The sequence below is a fragment of the Delphinus delphis genome, chromosome 15 (assembly GCF_949987515.2).
Source record: "Delphinus delphis chromosome 15, mDelDel1.2, whole genome shotgun sequence".
NCBI classification, from domain to species: domain Eukaryota; kingdom Metazoa; phylum Chordata; class Mammalia; order Artiodactyla; family Delphinidae; genus Delphinus; species Delphinus delphis.
Genome location: NC_082697.1, coordinates 46270314 through 46294486, shown reverse-complemented (window position 1 = coordinate 46294486; position 24173 = coordinate 46270314). Strand labels below are relative to the sequence as shown.

The window sequence follows — 24173 nt, the reverse complement described above, 5'->3', positions numbered from 1 at the left end:
AGGAAACAAAGAGGCAAGAAAAAGTCTCTTGCCTCTTCGGTAGCTCTAGACTTTTTCCCGGACCCCCTCCCGGCTAGACGTGGTGCACTCGCCCCCTTCAGGCTGTGTTCATGCCGCCAACCCCAGTCCTCTCCCTGTGCTCCGACCGAAGCCCAAGCCTCCACTCCCAGCCCCGCCCGCGCCGGCGGGTGAGCAGACAGGCCTCTCGGGCTGGTGAGTGTTGGTCGGCACCGATTCTCTGTGCCGGAATCTCCCTGCTTTGCCCTCCGCACCCCTGTCGCTGTGCACTCCTCCGCGGTTCCGAAGCTTTCCCCTCCGCCACCCGCAGTCTCCGCCCGCGAAGGGGCTTCCTAGTGTGTGGAAACCTATCCTCCTTCATGGCTCCCTCCCACTGATGCAGGTCCCGTCCCTATTCTTTTGTCTCTGTTTTTTCTTTTTTATTTTGCCCTACCCAGGTACGTGGGGAATTTCTTGCCTTTTGGGAAGTCTGAGGTCTTCTGCCAGCGTCCAGTAGGTGTTCTGTAGGAGTTGTTCCACGTGTAGATGTATTTCTGGTGTATTTGTGGGGAGGAAGGCGATCTCCACGTTTTACTCTTCCGCCATCTTGAAGCTCTGCCAATCAATGTGATTTTTAGTAGACAGTACAGGTGTCTTAATGACTAAGAAAAAAAGGAGCTATGGAGGTCAGAAATCCTGAACACCAAACACTGGGGCTATAGGTGCTGCTGCAGTGGGCTGGCTGGGGCTCGCCTTCCCTCTGCTGCCTCCACCAAGGCCGGGATGCAGCTGGTGGTGGCGGCGCTAGTGGGCGGCTGGACTGCCGTCTAGCTGACAGACTTGGTGCTGAAAGTGACAACCTTGGGTCTAAGGTGCAAGCCAACGGTACCCAGGGTCGGGGCGCAAGGCCCGAGGCCTTTTCTCTTCCCCAGCCTGCACTGGAGGCAGGTGGCCGGTTCCCACGTGCCGCCTTCCGTGGAGTAAATTAAGCAGAGCCGGTCGCAGTCGGGTTATGGCGGGTCCCACCCGGGAGGCAGGTGCCGCTAGCGGGCTTAGAAGTCCACGCGCTGCCAAACCCCACTCTGCACCCGGGAGGAAAATCAAATGTCCGCCTGGAAAGGCATTGTTTTTCTTCGTTGTCTGCCTTCACTGTCAGCCTTCGTTGTCTTTAAGGCTGCAACCCTCCAGAGACTCTGGTATTGGAAAGAATCTAAATCAAGTTCCTGTTGAGCTCTTAAGGCCCTTCTATATTGCATAAATAGACCCCTGGCCTAGATTTTATAAGAATATTTGAACAATGGCAGTCTTGTGGATTTTTATCTAATACAAAGTAATGCTTTAATTTCTCTTATCTTTTTCTAATTCTTTTTTTAAAATTGAAGTATAGGTGACTTACAGTATTACATTAGTATCAGGTATACAACATAGTGATTCAATATTTTTATAGATTATATTCCATAAAAGTTATAAAATATTGGCTATATTCCCTGTGCTGTACATTGCATCTAATTCTTGTCTTTTCATAAACATGCTTCTCACAGCATGAGTTCTTCTAAAACCATCTTTTGAAATTTTAAAACTTAGAATATCAGTGGAAATGTTTTCAGTTGGAAATAAAAGAAACCCCAACTCAGAATGGCTTCAGCCATAGGGCAGTCATTGGCCTCCATAGCTGGGAGGTCTGGAGATGGGCAGGGCTTTGGGGTTTGAACCTTCGGGGTCCTGGCTTCTTTCCGTGTCCACTCTGCTTCCCCCGTGTCCCCCAGCATGAAGTTGGCGTCCCTCATGTCGGCCTGATGGCTGACACCTGTGATCACCACAGGGGGGAGCTGGCAGCAGGTGGGCTTTCTTTCCCAGAGGCCCCAGGCCCACGCCCCCCTCATTCACCCTGTTCTTGACGTTGAGTGTGCAGGGTGTGCCTGCCCCCATCCTAGGTGCTGGGAAAGCAAAAGTGACCCAAACCGACAAAAACCCTCGCCCTTATGGTGCCTGCACTCCAGGTGGAAGAGAAAGACATAAAGAAAGAAGAGCGAGAAGATACAGTGTGTGTAAGCGTGAGGGTGACCGCGAAGAGGGATGAGAGATGCAGGTGCGCGGCGGGGTGGGGGGGAGGGAGGCAGGGGAACAGCCAGGTGGGCACGGCCCTCCACACCCACGCTTTTCCTGCCGTGGCTTTAAAATACATCATGTTCTTCCGTTGTTTTTGTTTCACTTCTCTTGACATTTGGGATGGATCGTTCATGCCCTTAAGTTTGCTTACTCTAAATTTCATGACCTCGTGTCCTGGTCTCCCACCCGATCACATTCCTCTTCTCTTGGGAAGTTATATTTGTGTCTGTCACCTGCCCTTTGGCCATGCTGCTGAGCACGGGGACGAATCACTAACTCAGTCGCTAGCAATGCCACCTCTCTCGTCAACAGATTCCACACTAGGGCCCCTCTCGTTTCCTTTATGGCTGCTGGTCTTTGAGAGGACGGTTCTCAATATTTATGTTAGCTTTCATTTGGAATGTGCATAAACTAAATGCTTTTTAACGCTGGACTTCACTGAGTGATCTCTGGGATGTTTCCGCATGTAACCTGAGGCTGGAGTGTGGTACAAGAACCTCTTTCCTTTTCCTTCTGCTGCCCGTCCTTCATCATCACCCCGGCTCTCCTCCTTCTTTATTCATGAGCAGAGGACACATTTGGGTGAACCAGCCACTTATTCCATCTTCCTGCCCTTCCAAACCATGTTTTTCTGAAATTTGCCGTTTTTAATTTAGGGGACTATGTTTAGAACTTACTCATCCAACTGATATTTACTGTGCCAGAAATGATTTTCTGTGAATAAATATTGACAGCTAAGTTGAGTCATACCACCAATTGTCAACTTTGCTCAGCAAATAAAAATGCCCTTAGGTAGTTGGCTTTTAAATGTTTCCTTCCCTCAGTATTTTTGTTTTATGTGTTTTTCCGTGGGTGACTCACTCATGCCTGGTTGTCACCTTTTTCTAGGACGTCACCGTTATACCTATTTTGGGCTCATGTTGTCACGGAGGGTGTTTTAGGGATATCAGTCTTTCTTGTGCTTTTAATCAGCTTCCTTGAAGAGAAGGCAAGAGAAACTTTATTTTGTGGTTATTGTTTTGTTTTGTTGTTCGGATTAAACTGAAATGCTGATGGCTGTCGAATTATTTTATGTTTCTGTTACATAGATCACCCCTTTGGAATTCAGAAAGACTCAAATTACTTTTTATTCTTTCCATCATTTAGTTTTAATTTACTGGCATCAAAAAATTGCCCTATATTCTGCAAGGCCGAGGGACGATACACACATAGACTGCTAGGTGTCTAAAATCATGCATTCGTTCAACTTAGGGTCGAAAAATCAACTGTTAAATCTTTTCCCTTCTATTTTTGTGTATGATTTTCTGTTTTGTTATGCATGTAGTCTGATTAAATGCTATAAATTCTGACCTTTGAGGCCAGAGTCTGCCAAAAGCAGGAGAAGAAAAACTCCTGGGAATCAAAACTTTCCAGACCCAAGAAGGGACCAGTGGGCAAGGGCGACATCATTTCTTCCTGGAGAGGCTAGATTTCCCCAGGCATCCAAGCACATCAGAGGGAGGACGTGTGAGAGAGTAGTGCCGTGGGGAGGTGAAGGACCACGAGGAAGGGTCAGGAAACATGGGAGCCCCACGCAGGACCCCTCAGGAGACCTTGCTTATTCTGTGGCTGGAGGAAGCCCTGTGGATGGATGAGGACAGCCACAGCAAAGTGCCTCTCTGATTCAAGGTGGCTTTAGAACCACGTGTGAGCCCTTGAGGAAAGAATGGCTAAACCATCCTGGTGACTGAGCACGTGTTCACTTCCAGGAAGGTCGTGCAAGGCGACCTGTATAACAGGTGGGAGCTGGGGGCGTGGTTTCCTTCCTGGTTCCGCACCTGGTGTTGGGACAGGGGAAGGGGCTCAGTATAGAGGTTATAATGAAAGAATGAATATCAGAAACTCCTCATTCCAAACTTGTGGAGAGATGAAAGTGGGACCACGTTTAGGTGTATCTGGTGGGCCCGCCATCTGTTTCAGTCCCGCCAGGCCCCAATTCTGACATGTAAACATCAAAACGAACCTTGTCTCTTTGGATATTTATTTAGCACATTAAAAGTTCATTCCACAGAAGGTCTTGACATCATTTTGTAAACCCTCAATTGACTATTCTTAATCTTTATGATTTATCTGAAAATATGGCAAGAAATAAAGATAGCTGCTCGATAATTTGACAATAAATGCAGTCTCCTTTTGGTGTGTGCGTGTGTGTGTGACATCCATGTATATTCAAGAAAATTTCATTTTAATTAAGGATCACACATGTTGAGAATAAAATACTAAGCATCCTTACAACTTTTTTTTAACATCTTTATTGGAGTATAATTGCTTTACAATGTTGAGTTAGTTTGTGCTACAACTTTCTTTTGAAGTCATTTTATTTTTCCAGAGGCCCTCTATGGCTAAAACACAGACTGAGGTCTGCGTAACACCCGTCCATTTCTAACCTCATTCTCATCATTTAAAATTTGAAGGGATTTCAGAATTACTTCTCTGAAGATAGTTCTGGAATCAATAGTAGGTCAGCTCCACAGGGCAGGCCTTGTGGACTGTCTTGTTCCCAACACCCAGGACATGCTGGGCACGAGCGAATGTTGAGACAGCGTCTGGCTGAGTCAGTCAGAATGACTGACTGAGTCATTCTCAATAAAGCCGCTCGAATCGTTGATTTTTAAGGCATGCATTTTAATTGAGGATCTGTTTCTTATGCATATTTTCTCTTTTTCTGGGTGCTCCTGTCAATTGCCACATAAAAGCAATTAGGACGCATACCTATTGCCACGGTTTCCCTTTTGCCGTCTCTAGGTCCTCCTCATCTTATTCCTGGTAAAAGCAGAACTAACAGGCTCCTGATGTGTAAGCAGGTCGTATCCACACCAGCCACTTGCCTTAGAGTCCTGGTGAAGAGGTCACTTGTGGAGCAAAACTACATTCTGCTTTTTGAGCTAAGCAGAAAACAATTGAAAAATAGCGTTCAGAGGCAAACACGAAGCAATAGAGAGCAGCCTTTTCCAGTAGAACTACGGAGTGAGCCGCAGAGTATGTGATTTTAAGTGTTCTAATAGCCTCAGTAATTTAAAAATCAAAAAGAAGTAGGCAAAACTAATTGTAATATTTATCAGTTAACGCTTTGTAGTCAAAATATTATTGCTTTCAAGTATAATCAGTATAAAAAAGTATCAATGAGATCGTCTGCATTCTCGTTTGGGGCCAAGTCTGCAGAATTCAGTGGGTATCTTGCATGGACAGCACATCTGGATTCAGAGATGCTACCTTTCAACGCTCAGCAGCCACGTGTGGCTTGTGGCCTCCAGACTGGACGGCATGGCCTTAGAGCAGGGCACAGACATGCCGCTGCTGCTCAGTCCTCCCCTGAAAGTCCAGGAACTTTCATGTAAATTGTGAAATACTCTTCTTTGGCAAATGTAAGTAGCAGAGGTGAGAGCTTCACAATATAACACAAAATGGTTGTGTTCCCTAATCGACAGTAGATTTTCAAGTACAAACTAACGAAATAACGTTTGAGTTTTTGTGATACTTGGCAGTAAAATGGCCCCTTTCCCTTTGAACATGTGAGCACTGCTGTGCGCTAGGAAGAGCCCTGGGCTTTCAGAGTGGACCATGATGTGGTCTGAGCTGTGAGCCTGGCTTGGGGAGGGTAGGGTGGAGGGGGACGATGCCCACAACCCAGAGAGCAAAGGCCAGCACAGTGGCTCCCCCAACACTCTTAATAACTCAGTTGAAGCGTTTGTCATGCACAGAAGCCTGGGGGAAATGCTCTGGCCGTCTACATGCAAGCTGTATAATTCACTCATTCAACAGATGTTGCTTGAGCACCTACTATGTGCCAGGTGTTGGTCTGGCCAAGGGGAGGCAGCAGTGAGCAAACAGACCCAAATTCTTATCCTCATGAAGTTTTACTTTAGTGAGAGGGGACAAGCAATGAACAAAATAAATAGAAGGTAGGAAGTACTATGGAGAAAAATATGAGGTGAGTCAGAGGAGGGGTGCTCAGCCATCCTGGGACTTTGGGAATCATTGCTGAGGCCCTTAACCTTGGTCCACGGGGAGAATTCAGGAGAAAACCGCATCTTTATTTTTATTAAGGCTTAACTAAAATCTAGCATTTCCTTCCATTGTAAAAGTAGGCAACCAACCACAATAGTATCAGTAGCACCTGTAACTTTCTCTTCCATTGAAACAACAGGTATTTTCCTATCCTGTCATATCATGGGATTTGCAGATATCTGCAAATGTTGCTTAAGGCCTATGCTCATTTATACAGCAAAAGTATGGAGATTATTAGATCACTGCTGAGTCATGTCGTTTAATGAGGCCATAGAGAGTAATCCTACATATTTTATTTTGTGCATTTAAAAACACTTTTCTGAGAGGGGTCCTTGGCATGAAAGAGCTTAAGAACCCTGCATTTACTGAGATTTGAGTAGAAGAGTGGTACGATCTGACTTAGCTTTTTATTTATTTATTTATTTTTGCCTGCGTTGGGTCTTCGTTGCTGCCCTGGGGCTTTCTCTAGTTGCGGCAAGCGGGGGCTACTCTTCATTGCAGTGCATGGGCTTCTCATTGCGGTGGCTTCTCTTGTTGTGGACCACGGGTTCTAGGCACATGGGCTTCTATAGTTGCAGCATGCAGGCTCAGTAGTTGTGGCATGCAGGCCCTAGAGCTCACAGGCTTCAGTAGTTGCAGCTCGCGGGCTCTGGGGTGTGTGGCCTTCAGTAGTTGTGGTGCACGGGCTCAGTAGTTGTGGCTCGCAGGCTCTAGAGCACAGGCTCAGTAGTTGTGGTGCACGGGCTTAGCTGCTCCATGACATGTGGGATCTTCCCAGACCAGGGATCGAACCCGTGTCCCCTGCCTTGGCAGGCGGGTTCTTAACCACTGCACCACCAGGGAAGTACCGACTTGGCATTTTGTAAGCGTCACTCTACCTGCTTTGTTGAGGATGAGTGTCGGGCGGCAGAGGTGGGAGTGAGGAAGAGCCATCAAGGTGCTGCTGCAACAGCCAGGCAAGAGGTACTGGTGGCTGCGCCAGCATCCAAGGTCATGAGAAGTGGTTGGTTCTGGGCGCATTTTCAGGGTGAGCCAGCTGACGTGCTGCCGGGAAGTGAGGCGTGCAAGAAAGAGAGCCAAGACTAAGCCAAGGGTTTGGGCCTGAACCACAGGAAGGATGGAGCAGCCATTGACTAAGCTGCCAGAGGCTCCGGGATGGTAAGAGCGAGAGGACGGGTAGAGGGCCAGGTGTTTTCATTTGGGAGAAGCAAGATCCTTTAGATTAACTTTATCCAGATCTTCAACAGTGTTTTAAATCTTTTGCCCGATACCAATTTGTGAGCAAAGTGTCCCCAACTCTAGCAATGTGATGGTGGAATTCGTCTTATTCTTGTCATAGTATGTCAGTTTTTTAATTCAGTATTCTGAAATTATATTGTTAGATCTCTACAGATTTGATATTGTTATATCTTCCTAGTGAACTTTTACTTTTATAGTTAAAGACCCTCTTTTCCTCATAATGCTTTTTGCCTTGGGGTCTAACTTACCTGATATTATGTGCTGCCCCAGCTTATTCTTTTGACTCTTCATTGCCATTCCCCTGTCCTTTTCCCTTCATCTTTCTTTGGTATTGTATATATGTGTATTTTGTAACTGCTTTATTGAGGTATAATTCACACTATACAATTCACCCACTCAGAGTGTACAGTTCTGTTGTTTTTAGTACATTCTCAATTCATCACCCCAAAGGATACCCCTTACCCATGCTGCAATCACCCCTGTCCCCTTGTCCCCCCCAGCCCCCAGCAGCTAATCTACATCCTGTCTCTGTACACTTGCCTATTATGGGCATCTCATATAAATGGAATGAAACTATGTGGCCTTCTTTCACTTTTCAAGGTTCATCCCTGCTGTAGCCTGTGTCAGTACTTCATTCCCTTTTGTGGCTGAATAATATTCCAGCGTATGGATAGACCACATATTGTTTATCCCTTCAGAAGTTGAACATTTGGGTTCTTTCCATTTTGAGAACTATTATGGATAATGTTGCTACGAACATGGTTTCCTGTGAACATATGGTCTTAATTCCCTTGGGTATTTTCCTAGTACTTTTGTGGTCTTGTTTTTTACATTTATATCTTTAATTCATCTGAACTAGATTTTGGCATAAGGTGGCCATATCAGAATCAAGTTCTTACCTTACACTTAAAAATTGCTCATACTATTTGTATTATTAATGTGATAGTAAATTGATCATCTTTCTATCAGTTAATTATAGATGTAGATTGTGCTTAGCAAATATGCCGCGTTGTCCATAGAACGGAAGCATGCACTAAAATGTAAGCACAAATATTCACTACAAGTGAAAGCTAAGTAGGTTAGAGTATTTCACTTTATTAATAGTAGGAGGAGTAGCCCTGCTCTATTTGGTAATAACACCCCAATGACTGGAGAGCATGCATTATATGAACCCTACATCGTATGCAGGGCCCATTACAAAACGAAAATGTGGGGCTCCAGCCTAAGGTGGAGAGGTCATCTCCCCCTCACATAGGCCCACGGCTCCATCCCGTGGCAAACAGGCACCGGCATGCCCTACATACCTGGGCACGGGGTGGGCTAGAGTTCCACACTGAGTTGCCTGCCGAACACAGCATGGCACTGCCTGCCCTGGGTGGGGACCCTCGGTGAGGACGGCCACCACCCTGCTCTGATTAGACTCCAGGAGCACACACCTGACCTCGATCCTCCCCATGCCCGTGTCCAGGACCCCAGTGAGGGTGGAGCGGGATGGTTCAACATGGGGCTCCCCGATGCAACCCAGTCGTCACCCCTGGCAGAGGGTGGCAGCAGTCACAGGGCAGGGTCGGGGAGGTGCCAGGGGCAAGGTACAGATGGGGGAGAAACCATCACGGGTGCTGGTGCGAGGTGGGTACCACGTGTGAACCAAGGCTCCAAGCCCCGGACGTGCTCCACTGTCCTACTTGACTTCACGTAAAAACACGAAATCAAAAATAAAATTAGTAAGAATTTTGAGACTCATGAAGCCCGCCTGGGTTCAGTTTAATTTTTTTAACTTCTTAACATACTTTGAAAACTGGGAGAAGAATTTGGCTTTATGTACAATGTAAATATGACATAAAACATGGTGCTGAACATTTTAAATTAAATAAATTTAAAGTGTGACATTGTGTTGTCTGGTTAATGGGTATAATCAGTGATTTTTTTTAACCTTATTCTTTGTACTTTTAAAATTATTTTTAATTTTATTTTTTTTAATTGTAATAAAATTGCTTTACAATGTTGTGTTAGTTTCTCCTGTACAATGAAATGAATCAGCTATGTGTATACCTATATCCCCTCCCTATTAGACCTCCCTCCCACCCATCTAGGTTATCACAGAGCACCAAGCTGAGCTCCCTGCACCGTACAGCAGGTTCCCACTAGCTATCTATTTTACACATGGTAGTGTATTTATGTCAAACCTAATCTCTCAGTTCGTCCCCCCCTGCTTCCCCACTGTCCACATGTCTGTTCTCTACGTCTACATCTGTATTCCTGCCCTACAAATAGGTTCATCTGTACCATTTTTCTAGATTCCACATATATGCGTTAATATACAATATTTGTTGTTCTCTTTCTGGCTTACTTCACTCTGTATGGCCGTCTCTAGGTCTATCCACATCTCTACAAATCACCCGACTTTTTTCCTTTATATGGCTGAGTAATACTCCATTGTATATATGTACCACATCTTCTTTATCCATTCATCTATCATTGGACATTTAGGTTGTTTCATGTCCTGGCTATTGTAAATAGTACTGCAATGAACACTGGGGTACATGTGTCCTTTTGAATTATGGTTTTCTTAGGGTGTATGTCCATTATTGGGATTGCTGGGTCATATGGTAGTTCTAGTTTTAGATTTTTAAGGAACCTCCATACTGTTCTCCATAGTGGCTATACCAATTTACATTCCCACCAACAGTGCAAAAGGGTTCCCTTTTCTCCACACCCTCTCCAGCATTTATTGTTTGTAGATTTTTTGAAGATGGCCATTCTGACTGGTGTGAGGTGATACCTCATTGTAGTTTTGATTTGCATTTCTCTAATAACTAAGTGATGTTGAGCATCTTTTCATGTGCCTCTTGGCCATCTGTATGTCTTCTTTGGTGAAATGTCTATTTAGGTCTTCTGCCCATTTATTAATTGGGTTTGCTTTTTTGATACTGAGCTCCATGAGCTGTTTGTATATTTTGGAGATTAATCCTTTGTTCATTGCTTCATTTGCAAATATTTTCTCCCATTCTGAGGGTTGTCTTTTCGTCTTGCTTATGGTTTCCTTTGCTGTGCAAAGCTTTTAAGTTTAATTAGGTTCCATTTTTTTATTTTTGTTTTTATTTTCATTACTCTAGGAGGTGGGTCAAAAAAGATCTTGCTGTAATTTATGTCAAAGAGTGTTTTTCCTATGTTTCCTCTAAGGGTTTTATAGTCTCTGGTCTTACATTTAGGTCTTTAATCCATCTGGAGTTTATTTTTGTGTATGGTGTTAGGTAGCGTTCTAATTTCATTCTTTTACATGTAGCTGTCCAGTTTTCCCAGCACTACTTATTGAAGAGGCTGATTTTCTCCATTGTATATTCTTGCCTCCTTAGTCATAAATTCTGTGACCATATGTGCATGGGTTTATCTCTGGGCTTTCTGTCCCATACCATTAATCTGTATTTCTGTTTTTGTGCCAGTACCATACTGTCTTGATTACTGTAGCTTTGTAGTATAGTTTAAAGTTGGGGAGCCTGATTCCTCCAGCTCCGTTTTTCTTTCTCAAGATTGTTTTGGCTATTTGGGGTCTTTTGTGTTTCCATACAAATTGTAACATTTTTTGTTCTAATTCTGTGAAGAATGCCATTGGTAGTTTAGTAGGGATTGCATTGAATCTGTAGATTGCTATGGGTAGTATAGTCATTTCCACAATATTGATTCTTCCTTCCAATTCAAGAATATGGCATATTTCTCCATCTGTTTATGTCATCTCAGATTTCTTTCATCAGTTTTTTATAGTTTTCTGAGTAAAAGTCTTTTACCTCTTTAGGTCGGTTATTCCTAGGTATTTTATTTATTTATTTATTTTGCAGTGGTAAATGGGATTGTTTCCTTAATTTCTCTTTCTGATTTTTCATTGTTAGTGTATAGCAATGCAAGAGATTTCTGTGCATTAACTTTGTATCCCACAACCTTACCAAATTTTGTTGATTAGTTCTAATAGTTTTATAATGGCATCTTTAGGATTTTCTATGTATAGTATCATGTCATCTGCAAACAGTGACAGTTTTACTTCTTCTTTTCCAATTTGTATTCCTTTTATTTCTTTTTCTTCTCTGATTTCCGTGGCTAGGACTTCCAAACCTATGTTGAATAAGAGTGGCAAGAGTAGACAGCCTTGTGCTGTTCCTGATCTTAGTGGAAATGCTTTCAGGTTTTCACCATTGAGTATGATGTTTGCTGTGGGTTTGTCATATATGGCCTTTATTATGTTGAGGTAGATTCCCTCTATGCCCATTTTCTGGAGAGTTTTTATCATAAATGGGTGTTGTATTTTGTCAAAAGCTTTTTCCTTGTCTATTTAGATGATCATATGGTTTTATTCCTTAATTTGATAATATTGTGTATCATGTTGGTTGGTTTGCATATATTGAAGAATCGTTGCGTTCCTGGAATAAATCCCACTTGATCATGGTGTATGATCCTTTTAATGTGTTGTTGGATTCTGTTTGCTAGTATTCTGTTCACGATTTTTGCATCTATATTCATCAGTGATATTGACCTGTAATTTTCATTTTTTGTGATATCTTTGTCTGGTTTTGGTATCAGGGTGATGGTGGCTTTGTAGAACAAATTTGGGAGTGTTTCTCCCTCTGTAATTTTTGGGAAGAATTTGGGAAGGATGGATTTTAGCTCTTCTCTAAATGTTTGATAGAATTATCTGTGAAGCCATCTGGTCCTGGGCTTTTGTTTGCTGGAAGAGTTTTTTGTTTGTTTTTTTGTTTGTTTTTTGTGGTACGTGGGCCTCTCACTGTTGTGGCCTCTCCCGTCGTGGAGTACAGGCTCCGGATGCGCAGGCTCAGCAGCCATGGCTCACGGGCCCAGCTGCTCCGCGGCATGTGGGATCTTCCCAGACCGGGGCACGAACCTGTGTCCCCTGCGTCGGCAGGCGGACTCTCAACCACTGCGCCACCAGGGAAGCCCTGTTGGAAGAGTTTTAATCACAGTTTCAGTTTCATTAGTTGTGATAGTTCGGCTTCTATTTTCTAATTCTTCCTGGTTCAGTCTTGGAAAATTGTACCTTTCCAAGAATTTGTCCATTTCTTCCAGGTTGTCCATTTTATTGGCATATAATCGTTTGTAGTAGTCTCTTATAATCCTTTGTATTTCTGCGGTGTCAGTTGTGATTTCTCCTTTTTCATTTATAATTTTATTGATTTGAGTCCTCTCCCTTTTTTTCTTGATGAGTATAGCTAAAGGTTTATCAATTTTATCTTCTCAAAGAACAAACTTTTAGTTTTATTGATATTTGCTACTGTTTTCTTCATTTCTATTTCACTTATTTCTGCTCTGATCTTTATGATTTCCTTCCTTCTGCTGACTTTGGGTTTTCTTTGTTCTTCTTTCTCTTTTTTAAATTTTTATTTTTAAATTATTTTAAAATTTAAAAAAACTGAAGTATAGTTGATTTACAATGTTTGCACTTTTTAAAATGTGTGTTTTCCAGGTTTTCTAGAATGAAGAATTACTTTTGTAGTTAATCAAACCCCAATGTTATATAAAAAATATTTTACCAGATATTATTTTATGTAAGTGTGATCTGTTACAATTCTGTCTCCATTTGGGTGGAGGACGGAATACATATTTTAGTACGTTAACCTGAAAAAGAAAATGTGTCTCTCCTTACCCAGGACCATTAAAATAAGATTAGCCACTCTCTCGGATACTCCTGGTGTTGAAAATCTTGTCAGCACCCTCATGCTGAGTAAAAGCATATTGGAAGATTTACAGCAGTACAACGAGGCTCGCAGGGACCCTGTAAGTACCTGCTATGACCAGACTGGCTTCTTTTCCTCATGTTTTGGGACCATTATGACTCATGTATGTTCAACCCAGAAGTTTCCTTGGGCCTAGTTGGAGAATCGTGTGGTGGGGAGTGGCAGAGGTGGGGTTGGAAGGTGGGAGGGAGAAGAAAAGAACAAGGAAACTGAGGTTTAAGGAAGTGGGGCTGTTCTTCTCACTAGTTGCCCTATGAGGGCTGATCAGATGCCCTAAATTCTTATCACGGGGCTAGAAAATTTGAACTTGATCTAGACAAATATAACAAAATTAGATTTCAGTGCTTGGAATAGGCAAATCTGACCAAGGTTAGTGGATCCTTGGGGTGCCTGGTGCCCATCCCAGCAGCACCCCATTTTGCCCTTCTGGGTGATGGGTCTGTCCATACCCTTGAGGACGCTGGCTGCATCCTCAAGGATCGGATTGGCTGGGAAGATCCTGTGTGACCAATGCTGGGTTCTCTTTCTAGTACAGTAACTGTACTGTACTTTTGCCATTGCAGAGGGCAAGCTAGCAGTGGTCCTTACATCATCGCTGCTTTCTTAAGGACCAGGCCAGTTAACTTCACCAGACATGGAACAATGCATGTAGCTAGGGAAATGCTTAATTACTTCTTGATGAATTATATTAAAAAGTTTAACCAATAAAAAGTTTGATGGCTTTCACTGTTTGAATACGCCACATAACGAGTGCCTGTTTCAGGAAACAGACTGACCTCAGCCCACTGGAAGTCCCTTTCAAGCTCTCATTTAGTCACTCTTCCCCCAGTTAGTACCACCTTGACTTCTAAGATCATAGATGCCTGGCTTTTGAGCTTTATTTAAAGGGATCATACAGTGTGTTTTCTGACATCTAGCCTCTTTTGCTCAGCAATGATTGTGAGATTCATCCACATTGTGCTGTAAAGTATTGATGCTTCATTGCATGAATATACCTCAATGTATTTCTTCATTCCGCCTCTGGGGTCATCTGGCGAGTTCCCAGTTATGGGCTCTTTTGGATAAACCTCTCAGTTAATTTTAGGTAGCCACAGATGTGGTTTTTTTTTTTAAACTCATCAAGAGGGAGACAACAAACACCAAACGTGGTGAGATGTTTAATATTTATAAAGGCATTGAATTAAAGTAAAACTTCCCTCCAGCACATGTTTTTTTTGTTTGTTTTGGTTTGTCTTGGTCTCTTTGTTTCTTTTTTTGTTTGTTCCTTCCCTCCTGGCTCGCTGACACAGGGGTCTCCAAGACACATGCAGGGAGTCTATGAGGTAAAAACTATGCTCAAAATAAGAGTAAGAAATTATTTTCCTTTTCCACTGAATTGATATTCAGCGGAAAGGCAGTGGTGGGCAAAACCTCAGGGACCTCAATGTGGATTGAAGCAGTGTCACCAAACTTCCCAGTGGCCTTCGAGTTTGCTGCGATGCACTCACAGCAACAACAGGAACAGAAAATCCACAACGGGATGTCACTGTGCACCAGGAGAATGGCTAAAACAAAGAAGAGTGACACCACTCAGGTGTGGCGAAGGTGCGGGGAAATTGGATCACTCCTATGCTGCTGGTGGGAATGTGAAATGGTACCCCTGCTCTGGAGAACATTTTGGCTGTTTCTTAAAAAACAAAAAAAAATGCAACAGTTATCTCTGAGCATTTATCGCAGAGAAATGAAGACTTGGTCACAAATGTTCATAGCAGCTGGAATCAGCCCAGATGTCCTCCAACAGGGGAATGGGTAGGGTGAGCTGTGGCAATTCCATGCCATGGAATAGTGCTCAGCAGTGCAAAGGGAAGCACCAGTTTTTTTGTTTGTTTGTTTAAGTATAGTTGATTTATAATGTTGTGTTAGTTTCAGGTACAGCAAAGTGATTCAGATAAATATATGTGTATCTATACAGTCAGTCCTTGTTGTTTATATATTTTATATATAGTAAGTAGTGTGTATCTGTTAATCCCAGACTCTTAATTTATCCCTCCCTCCCCTTTCCCCTTCGGTAACCATAAGATTGTTTTCTATGTCTGTGAGTCTGTTTCTGTTTCGTAAATAAGTTCATCTGTATCATTTTTTTTAGATTCCACAAATAAGTGATATCATATGGTATTTGTCTTTCTCTGATTTACTTCACTTACTATGGTAATCTCTAGGTCCATCCATGTTGCTGCAAATGGCAAAATTTCATTCTTTTTTATGGCTGAGTAATATTCCATTGTATATATGTACCACATCTTCTTTATCCATTCATCTGTTGGTGGACATTTAGATTGCTTCCATGTCGTGGCTATTGTCAATAGTGCTGCTATGAACATCGGGGTGAATGTATGTTTTCAAATTAGAGTTTTCATCTTTTCTGGATATATGCCCAGAAGTGGGATTGCTGGATCATATGGTAGTTCTACTTTATTTTTTTAGGGACCCTCCATACTATTCAGGAATGCACTGTTGATTCATATATCAGCTTGGGTGGATGTCCAGAGAATTATGCTAAATGGAAAAATAAGCCAGTCCCTAGAGGTTACATACTGTATGATTTCACTTATATGACATTTTTGAAATGACAACATTTTAGAACTGGAGAACAGATCGTTTGTTGCCAGGGTTAAGGATGGAAGTGGGACAGGAGGCAGATAGGTGTGGTATAATAGGCAACCCATGAAATCCTTGTGTTGGAACTGTTCAGTATCTTGACTGCAGTGGTGGACATATGAACCTACACAGGGGATAAAATTGCATAGATCTTAATACGCACACACATGGGCACGCGCGCGTGCACGCGAAATGGCATCAGTGTGGGTTCCCTGCTTGTCATATGATACTAGTGTTTTGCAAAGGTTACCATTATGGGATACTGGGCAAAGTGTAGAAGGAATCTCTCTGTATTGTTTTTTACAACTGCTGGTGAATCTGCAACTATCTCCATAGACATTTTAATTAAAATTCAAACAAAAGGGAAAGCCAGTTTCCCTTGAAGCTGTAAACATTAACTTACTAAGTCTTAGCCCTTGAGTACATGTATTTGCAGTATTCTGTGTAGCAAAATGAGACGTGCGCATACTGCTCTTGGCTGCAGGCTGAAGTATATTGGTTGTTTCAAGAAAAATGTTTCTGCAGTTGTTTGAATTGCAGGCTGAAGCAGCACCATTGTCACAGAACAGCTGGCAGACAAAATATGGTAATTCAGTCCTGGGGAGTTGGCAGACTTTTTCTTAAAAATGAGTGAGGTGAGAGTGTCACTCCAAAGAAACAACTGACAGCATGTGTTCCCCCATGATAAAGTCCACGCTTTCACAAAAAAATTAGACTTTCAGAAAGTCAGTATCTGCCATCATGAGCTTGACAGCTTCCCAAAACTTAAAAAAACTTTTTCTGATGAGACTGGCGGTGATATTACCACACGCAATGTTTTGATATTTTGTAATGAAATAGGTCAACGTTTGGAAAACCTGCATAAGCTTGGTGAATCAATATTTTCCAGATAGACAGTACACGATGTTACAAAAATCATGCATGGGTAAAAGATTCAAAGTGCAAAAGAGACCGATACATTTTAATGTAGTAGGGTATACAAAGGTCACTGACATGGCTTCAGAGCCACATTGCAACTTATCTTTAAAACACTACTTACTACATGTTGAGTTTTGGTGGCGCATCAAAGGAGAATATCCATCATTATCTGAAAATATTATTTAAATACTTCTCCCTTTTCCAACTACGTATCTTTGTGAAGACAGATTTTTTTGCATATATTTCAACCAAAATAACATGTTACAACAGATTGAATACAATACAGAAGTAGGTGTGAGAATCCAGCCGTCTTCCATTGAGCCAGATATTCAAGAGATTTGCAAAAATATGAAACAATGCTACTCTTCTCTCTAAATATTTTTATCAAACTAAAACATGTGCTTTAATTAATAAGTTCAACAAAAATTAATCAAAGAATTCAAAATTTTCTCAGTTTTAATTTCTAATATAGAAAATAGTGGTAGACATTACATACGTGAACCAAAGCTCTTTAGCATCCTCAGGACACAGGGGGCCTGGGATGACAGTGTTTGAGAACCACTGATGTTATGCTAAAGAAAACAGATTCCCAGTCAAAGGAATGTGGTTCGAATCAATAGATCCATCCCGTACCAGCTGGAGATCTTGGCAAGGCAGCCTCCCAGGCCTTATTTTCTCGTAAATGAAGTAGAGATGTAATGGTAATACTTACTTCAGAGGGGTTGAAGTGAGGGTTAAATGCATACAAAGAGGGCATTTAACCTATTACCTGGCCCAGAGGTAAGTGGTGATAGGATGGTGGCTTTATCATTGTCGTTATGTGATCACGGTTGAAACCCTTTATTGACAGCTTACGGAAACACTAATAGCAATATTTTTTAGGGTCTTAAAATATCTGCTTCTCTTGTCAGGATGGAACACCACTGAAGGCATTTGTAGCCGAAGTTGCAGAACAAGTAGTTGGCATTGCAGTGATCAGAGATGAAATGGTAAATTGTGAAGTGGATACTACTTCCCTTGATCGTGCCTTTTCCTCTCGTGAATTAGTACACAATGCCTCTTTTGAAGTTTCATTTTTAGTTTTTTAGGATGAATATCTTCTTTTTCTGAAGGCTGTAGATCTGCTTGCATCCCACTGGGCAGCCTTTCAAGTCTCCATTTTTTTTTCGGTTCAAAATGTTTAAAATATTGCGAAGAGTACATGAAAACATTCACCATCTAAAAATTCAAATAACCTTCCACCACCAAAAACAAGTCCCAGCTCCCTCCCCAAAGGATTACCACTATTGAGAGTTAGGCATTTATCCCTTCCAGCGTTCTTCCTTGCACTTATTTTCATGCATCGTGTGCGTGCGTGCGTGCGTGCGTGTGTAAGTGGACATCTAATTTTATTTTGTCCCAGTGCACAGCCAATTATTCCAAAGTATTTAGTACTGAGTAGTCCATTCTTTCCCTACTGATTTAAAATGCTGCCTTTATATTATTAAATTTCCATGTGTCTGTGTCTATTTTTACTCTCTGTTCTGTTCCATGGATTTATTTGTTGATATCTATTGTACTATCACGTGCTTTGGTATCTGGTGGGGAAGTCTTCTCTTATTTATATTTTTTGCCTAAAGTTTCTTGGTTAAACTTGGGTGTTTTCTTTTCCAGATAAACCTTGTAATACTTACTATGAATTTATTTGTGCCTATGTAGACTTTACAGAACAATTTAGGCAGAACTGATAATTGTAATATTGAGACTTCCCTTCTGGGAACATGGCTTCTGGAAGATACCCTTTATCATGTTAAGGAACTTCTCTCCTATTTCTAATTTACTAAAAGTTTTTGTTACGCATGGGTGTTGAATTTTATTAAATGTGTTTCGGCATTTATGGAGATGTTCGTATGACTTTATTTCTCTAATGTGTTCAAACTATCCTTATTCTTGGATTCATTTCTCTTTGGATTCAATATATCTTTAAGAATTCTTGGAGCGTGAGTGGAAGAGGGTAGGGTCTCTGAGTCCACACACATATACAAGTTTTCATCTGTCCTCACACTTGAACACTCATTCAGCTGTGAATAGAATTCATATGCAAATTATTTCTCATCAGAGTGTTGATGTTTTTACTCTCATTATCTTCCAGTATCCAATGTTACGGACAAAATACAGTCTGATGTAAATAAATGTATGTATGTCTGCTTTCTCTCTTGAGAATTAGTTTTTCCCTTTTATTTCAAAAATTCTTATGAAGTACCTTATGCCTCTTTTGAGCTTGGGAACATCTTTCTTCTATGATTTCACTAATGATTTCTTCCCTTCCATTTTCTCTATTCTCCATTCCTTTTTGGATGGAAGTGACCCTTCACTGTCTTTTACGTTTCTTCTTGTACTTTTTAATCTCTTGTACTTCTTACTCTTCATTCTAGGAGTTGTTCTTGATTTTATCTTCCAGCTTCCTAATTTACTGTTCAGCCACATCTAGTCTATTATCCAGGCCTTCTATTGGAATTTTAATTTCAGAGTTCATGTGTTTAACTTCCAAGTCTCTTCCTTGTTCTCTTATTGTTCCTTTTTTGTAGGAGCTTGTTTGTTATGTTTTATGCGAGATCCTTTTTTGGTATCTCTGAGGACATTGAGTAGAATTTTTAAAAAATTCTCCTCCATTTGCTGGATAACCTCTGTTTCCTCTGGAGTGAGTTGTATGTTTCTCTAACTGGTCTTTTGCATTCGTCAGTTTTCCCCAAAAGTCTCTCCATGTCATGAATGAGAGTATCAGTGTGGATGGTTGGCAGGGGCTCTTTGACGGTAGTGTATATCTGCTTCTCCATTGCATTGCTCTGGCCACTGGGAGGCTGTCCATGAGCAGGGACTCAAGGCTCTCCAGGTTTTTAGCACGGCTGTGAGGAGCAAATCCCAAAGCTCTGAGCCACCCTCCAGAAGTAAGCCATCAAAACAAGTGACTTTCAGGAAACATAAGTTTTAGCTTTAAAAAAATTAACAATGAAAATGAGATCGTAAATAATAGGAGGGAAAAACTCGTCTCTCATTATTGTACCTAAAGTCATTTTTAAATGATGTTTCTCAGAAAGCGTATGCCGTTTGTTTAAAACCTTCTTAGGTGTCTTTTCTCACATCTCTTTTTAGGATATAGAGTACATACGATCCCACTACAATATTGAAGACTTCATATACTTTAGTCACCACCAGCGCGAAGAGCATGGCCACCTGTATCACTTTGCCCTGAACCCCATTTTTCAGCACTACACCAAGTTTTTTCTGAAGGAGATCCTCCGTTTAGGATATAAGTCCTGTCTCTACTACCCTGTTTACCCGCGAGCCAAGGAAGGCAAGGTAAAAGAATGTCTTAAGTCACTTTTCCAGCAGATCTGTGTCACGGTGTCATTTGTGTCGTGTGCCATATTTTATTTCTTCTTCACTCCATGTATTTTGATTGTAATGTGGCTCTGAATTTCAAATGGCCATATTGAGTTTGGTCCTTTTCTTACACTACAGTGAAAACCCAGAAGGCTTTGAATTTCTGAAACCATCACAACCCATAAAATTAGTAGGACAAATTGTTGGCTTTTCCATATCTACAAAGCAGACACTGAAAGCTATGGAAAAACACTCTAAGGGATGTGAAAATCAAATTATTTCTCATGTGAATTAGTGAAGGCCAAAATGTCCTATGATGTTCTTCAAGCAAAGAATGTTCTAGTAGTGAACCCATAGAATAAATTAGCTCAGTCCTTAATACTGGTGTGCTATCACGGTATTGCAAAACAGCAGTATAACATCCCCATAAAAGTGATGGATAAAAAGTGGAGATATGTGTTATTGACGTAACCTTTATGTAGTAGGTACCACTATGTCTGCATAATACTTGTACTTACATAGAGCAATACTTCTATAACAAACACGTGTCTGCTGTGTATACATTATGTATACTGTGCACAGATAGCAAGCTCTTGCTTCCTGCTTCCGTGTATCCTGCTTCCGTCTCCTTCATAGCACTTCTCACTCGCTCACATTCTGTCTTGTGCCGTAAAGCTGGAGCTGTTTGCCCTGTTCAGAGCTGCAGCCCTGTTACGTAGGAGGGTCCCACACACTCACACGTGCTCACACGTGCTCACACGCAGTGTCCCGCTTGCTCACAGGCAAGGGCTTCTTGGAGCTGGATCCCCAAGCAGTTCTTTCCTGCAAGATGGTCCCTCTGTCACTGACAGTGTTGATGCAGACTTGAGGGGTGTTGAGAACTGAACCCCCAGGTAGAAATTTCTACCCCCCCTAGGTAGAAATTGTCCCATAAGATCCCATTCGTGACCAAAAACTTTCTTAGGCTCTGCCTAGAGTCTGACATTGTCACGTTTCTTCTTAGTTACCATGGTGAGCTAAGTGGGTTTTTTAAATGCTCTGAATTATTAAACTTAAAAACAATCTAAGGTATATGGGTACATACACATAACAGTAATTTTACCAATGTATCTTATTTGACAAATGCCTTTTGGGGAAAAACAGAAGGAATGGAGGAGAAAGAAGAAAAAACATGGAAAAGATAGGTAGCGAATGTAGAATATGCTCTAGTGATGATTTTTTTCCTGTCAAAATGCAGCCCTACTGCAATGTGACTGTCCCAGATTTGAACCTGGGACATGGGAAGTTTAACAGTTTTGCCTGAAAATCCTGGTCCTGCACAATTTCTTTGTACTTCACATTTGGCCAAGTGCCAATTTGGTGACCTTTAAGGATGGGATGTTACATTCTCAGTTTTTATTCCCAGTGTTTCCTGCCAGTGCCCAGTTGGTAGAAAGTTCTTTTGCATGCATCCTAAAAAATGGTGACCTGAACTGAACTCATTGAGTGTTCACGTATTTCCCTCCATGGTGTGGAATTAGGACCATGTTACGCGCTATTGTATATATAACATAGAAACACACTTGGAAACAGATTTCCTCTCTGTCTGCACCTCTAGTTGATTTATACACGTACATTTAAATAAGTGCAAGAAGCAATACCAAATAGTACAGGTAAGAATCTCCAAATTCTGCTATAAATAAATCCCCAGTTGACTGCAGTACAAGTGAGCTTTCGGCTGACACGATGAAGACGGTTTTCTCCACACCCTCCTGCCAGAACATGTACTGAGAGCTCTTCCAGGCTTAAAAACACAGCTTTGGCTAGAGATCCCTGGCTTCTGTTTCTCAGTGTGTAAAATCAGGCAGTGAAGTTCAATAGTGAAGGATTTTAGAAATCCCTTCCAGAAGCTCTTAGAAAGGCCTAGGGGCTATTTTTAGAACCACAAATAAGTCATGTGTAAACCACGTCATTTATTAAACTACAGCTACAGTTCCGTTTTACTTTCTTTGCTTTCCAGGTTACATTCGGTAAATGTCTCATTAAAAATTTTTGGTTTGACAGTTTGAGGTTTACACAGTTGAAATACCCAAAGCTTAGGGGTTTCGCCAAAACCCCTAAGAGTTCATAAATGTGAAAGAAATAAAGATCACCATGTTCAGTTTTCTCTGCCAAGTCTAAAACTTGGATAAAATTAATATTTAAAGCATTCACCTAAAACATGATTTATTGTAGCCCGTTTCAGTAAGCATAAATCCAGCTCACAATTGAGTATTAATATAAAGCAGAATAATCCGGTCCAGCCCCCTCCCCCCGCCGCTCCCCCACTCTCCGGTTTTATCCTTTTGTTTTAAAACACTTATCTGATCAACAGACGTCCAGCTGAAGTAGCAGTGACTTTCACAAACATGAGGATTTTCACATCTGCGCCCTATTGCCCCTCAGATGACATTTTTATCTATGTGCTTTCTTAAAGCAGCTTGTGTGAAACACGCAAAGGTTACCAGGACGCAGATAACACAGCTTAATGGGGTCAAATCGAGCTGATTCATGATCACTACGGAGAAGAATATCCTCCTGGGGAAAATACTTGTGCTGAAAAATCCCATAAACCAAACCACTTGTTTATCTGTCATTCCCACAGAGATACTAATGCAATTACTCCCGTAATTATCTTCATTAGTGTCAGGCATTATCTACAATTCATTCCTCTGGTCGAAGAGTATGTTTGTTTATTTGCTGGTTCCCCCCACCTCCGGTTTGGCCGGGTTGGGAGTTTTGTATTTGTCGAGGCGCGTGCCGGCAAATGTGCGCGCGGCTCCCACGCCCTTCCCCCTAACATCGAGGTCGCTGTCTCCCAGTTTCAGAGCTCCGGTGCCCACTCGCTGACGTCCGCCCTCCACTACTTGGTTCCCGTGCGGCCCCGACGACAGATTGTCTATCCCCTGGAAAAGCTTGGCATCAACGCCCCATCAAAGGAGGTCTCCAGGGACGCGGTGGGTAGCCGGCGGCAGCAGGCGGGGCGCAGTGCCAGCGCGGGCGGGCGGGCGGGCGGGCGGGCGTGGCAGATGGGGCGGCGCTGCATACGCAGAGCCGGAGCCCAACGGCTGCTCCTTCATCCAGGAGCCCAGGCTCCCTCCCACCGGCCCCTGCCCTAGGGTGGTGCCTCCGCAGCGAGCCCGGAGCAGAGCGGACGCCATGTGGTCCCTCGTGACGCGCCACCCCCCCTCACACGGGGGACGCCGCCGCGGGCTGCTGCGCCTCCGTACCAGTGGCTTGGGGTCCACCTCCCAGCATCTTTCTGGGTTTAGCCCCCTTGCTTCAAAGCAGACTCCCCTTTCCTTCATGCTCTGCTTTCTCGGTTTGAGAACCTAGGTCTGGCCGCGTGAGGACGTTTGGGGCTGAGTCCTGAGCTAGGTTTGTTCCCTCCTCCTGGGGGAGTCCGCGTGATGAACAGGAACGTCTCAGCTGTCCTGGGTGGCGGGGGCTTTGAGCTTAGAGTGCACAGCCCTGGGACACTCTTAGTACCAGAACAGGAGAAGGGACCAAACAGAACCTAGATTTCGCTTTCAGTGGAAGTGTACGCGTAAACAACCATACACAGAGCCGTGTTCAGGAACTTGGCTGGAAGCGTGACTTTGTCAGGCTGACTTACATGTAAGCTTGTACTGTATGTGCACACTTCCACTTAAATACGGTAGCAAAACGCCCCGCAGTGGGCCGACACTTGTTCTTTGTGAGAAAGGAGGAAAGTGGAAAGTTTAAACTCTCCAAACGTTTAGCAAAGGAGCTAAAAATGGCGCTGGAAATGGTGCTCAAATCAACACCCCAGTTTTGCAGGACATGCGTCACCTCACGGCCCCCAGCTCCTGCTTTACGTATGGGGGGTGGGTCCACCAAGACTCATCTTAGAGGCAGGCTGCTCTAAGTCCTATGTAAAATCCTAAGTCTTTATATTTGTAAAATAAAAAATAAATTTGTATTTATTTTCTAAGTTCTAACTTTGTATTTGAGTAGAGACTAAAAACGAATAGCAATTCTTTTGCTCTACCCAAATCTTCATTATGGAAAATGTGAAGCATGTACAAAAGTAGAGCAAGTTCTACGAAGCAGGGATTCTCCTTCTGTCTGTGCTGAGGGACC

The 24173-nt window shown here is 42.6% G+C and overlaps 1 protein-coding gene across 1 annotated transcript in view; it reads left to right on the top strand.

Moving 5' to 3' along the window:
- CFAP61 (cilia and flagella associated protein 61) overlaps positions 1–24173 on the top strand; it is a 252242-nt gene that overhangs the window by 93897 nt on the left and 134172 nt on the right. Inside the window, exons 13-16 of the mRNA XM_060032942.1 lie at positions 13047–13173; positions 17600–17677; positions 19821–20027; positions 22892–23026. Of these exons, the coding sequence (XP_059888925.1) occupies positions 13047–13173; positions 17600–17677; positions 19821–20027; positions 22892–23026 (547 nt within the window). The remainder of the gene's footprint in view (positions 1–13046; positions 13174–17599; positions 17678–19820; positions 20028–22891; positions 23027–24173) is intronic.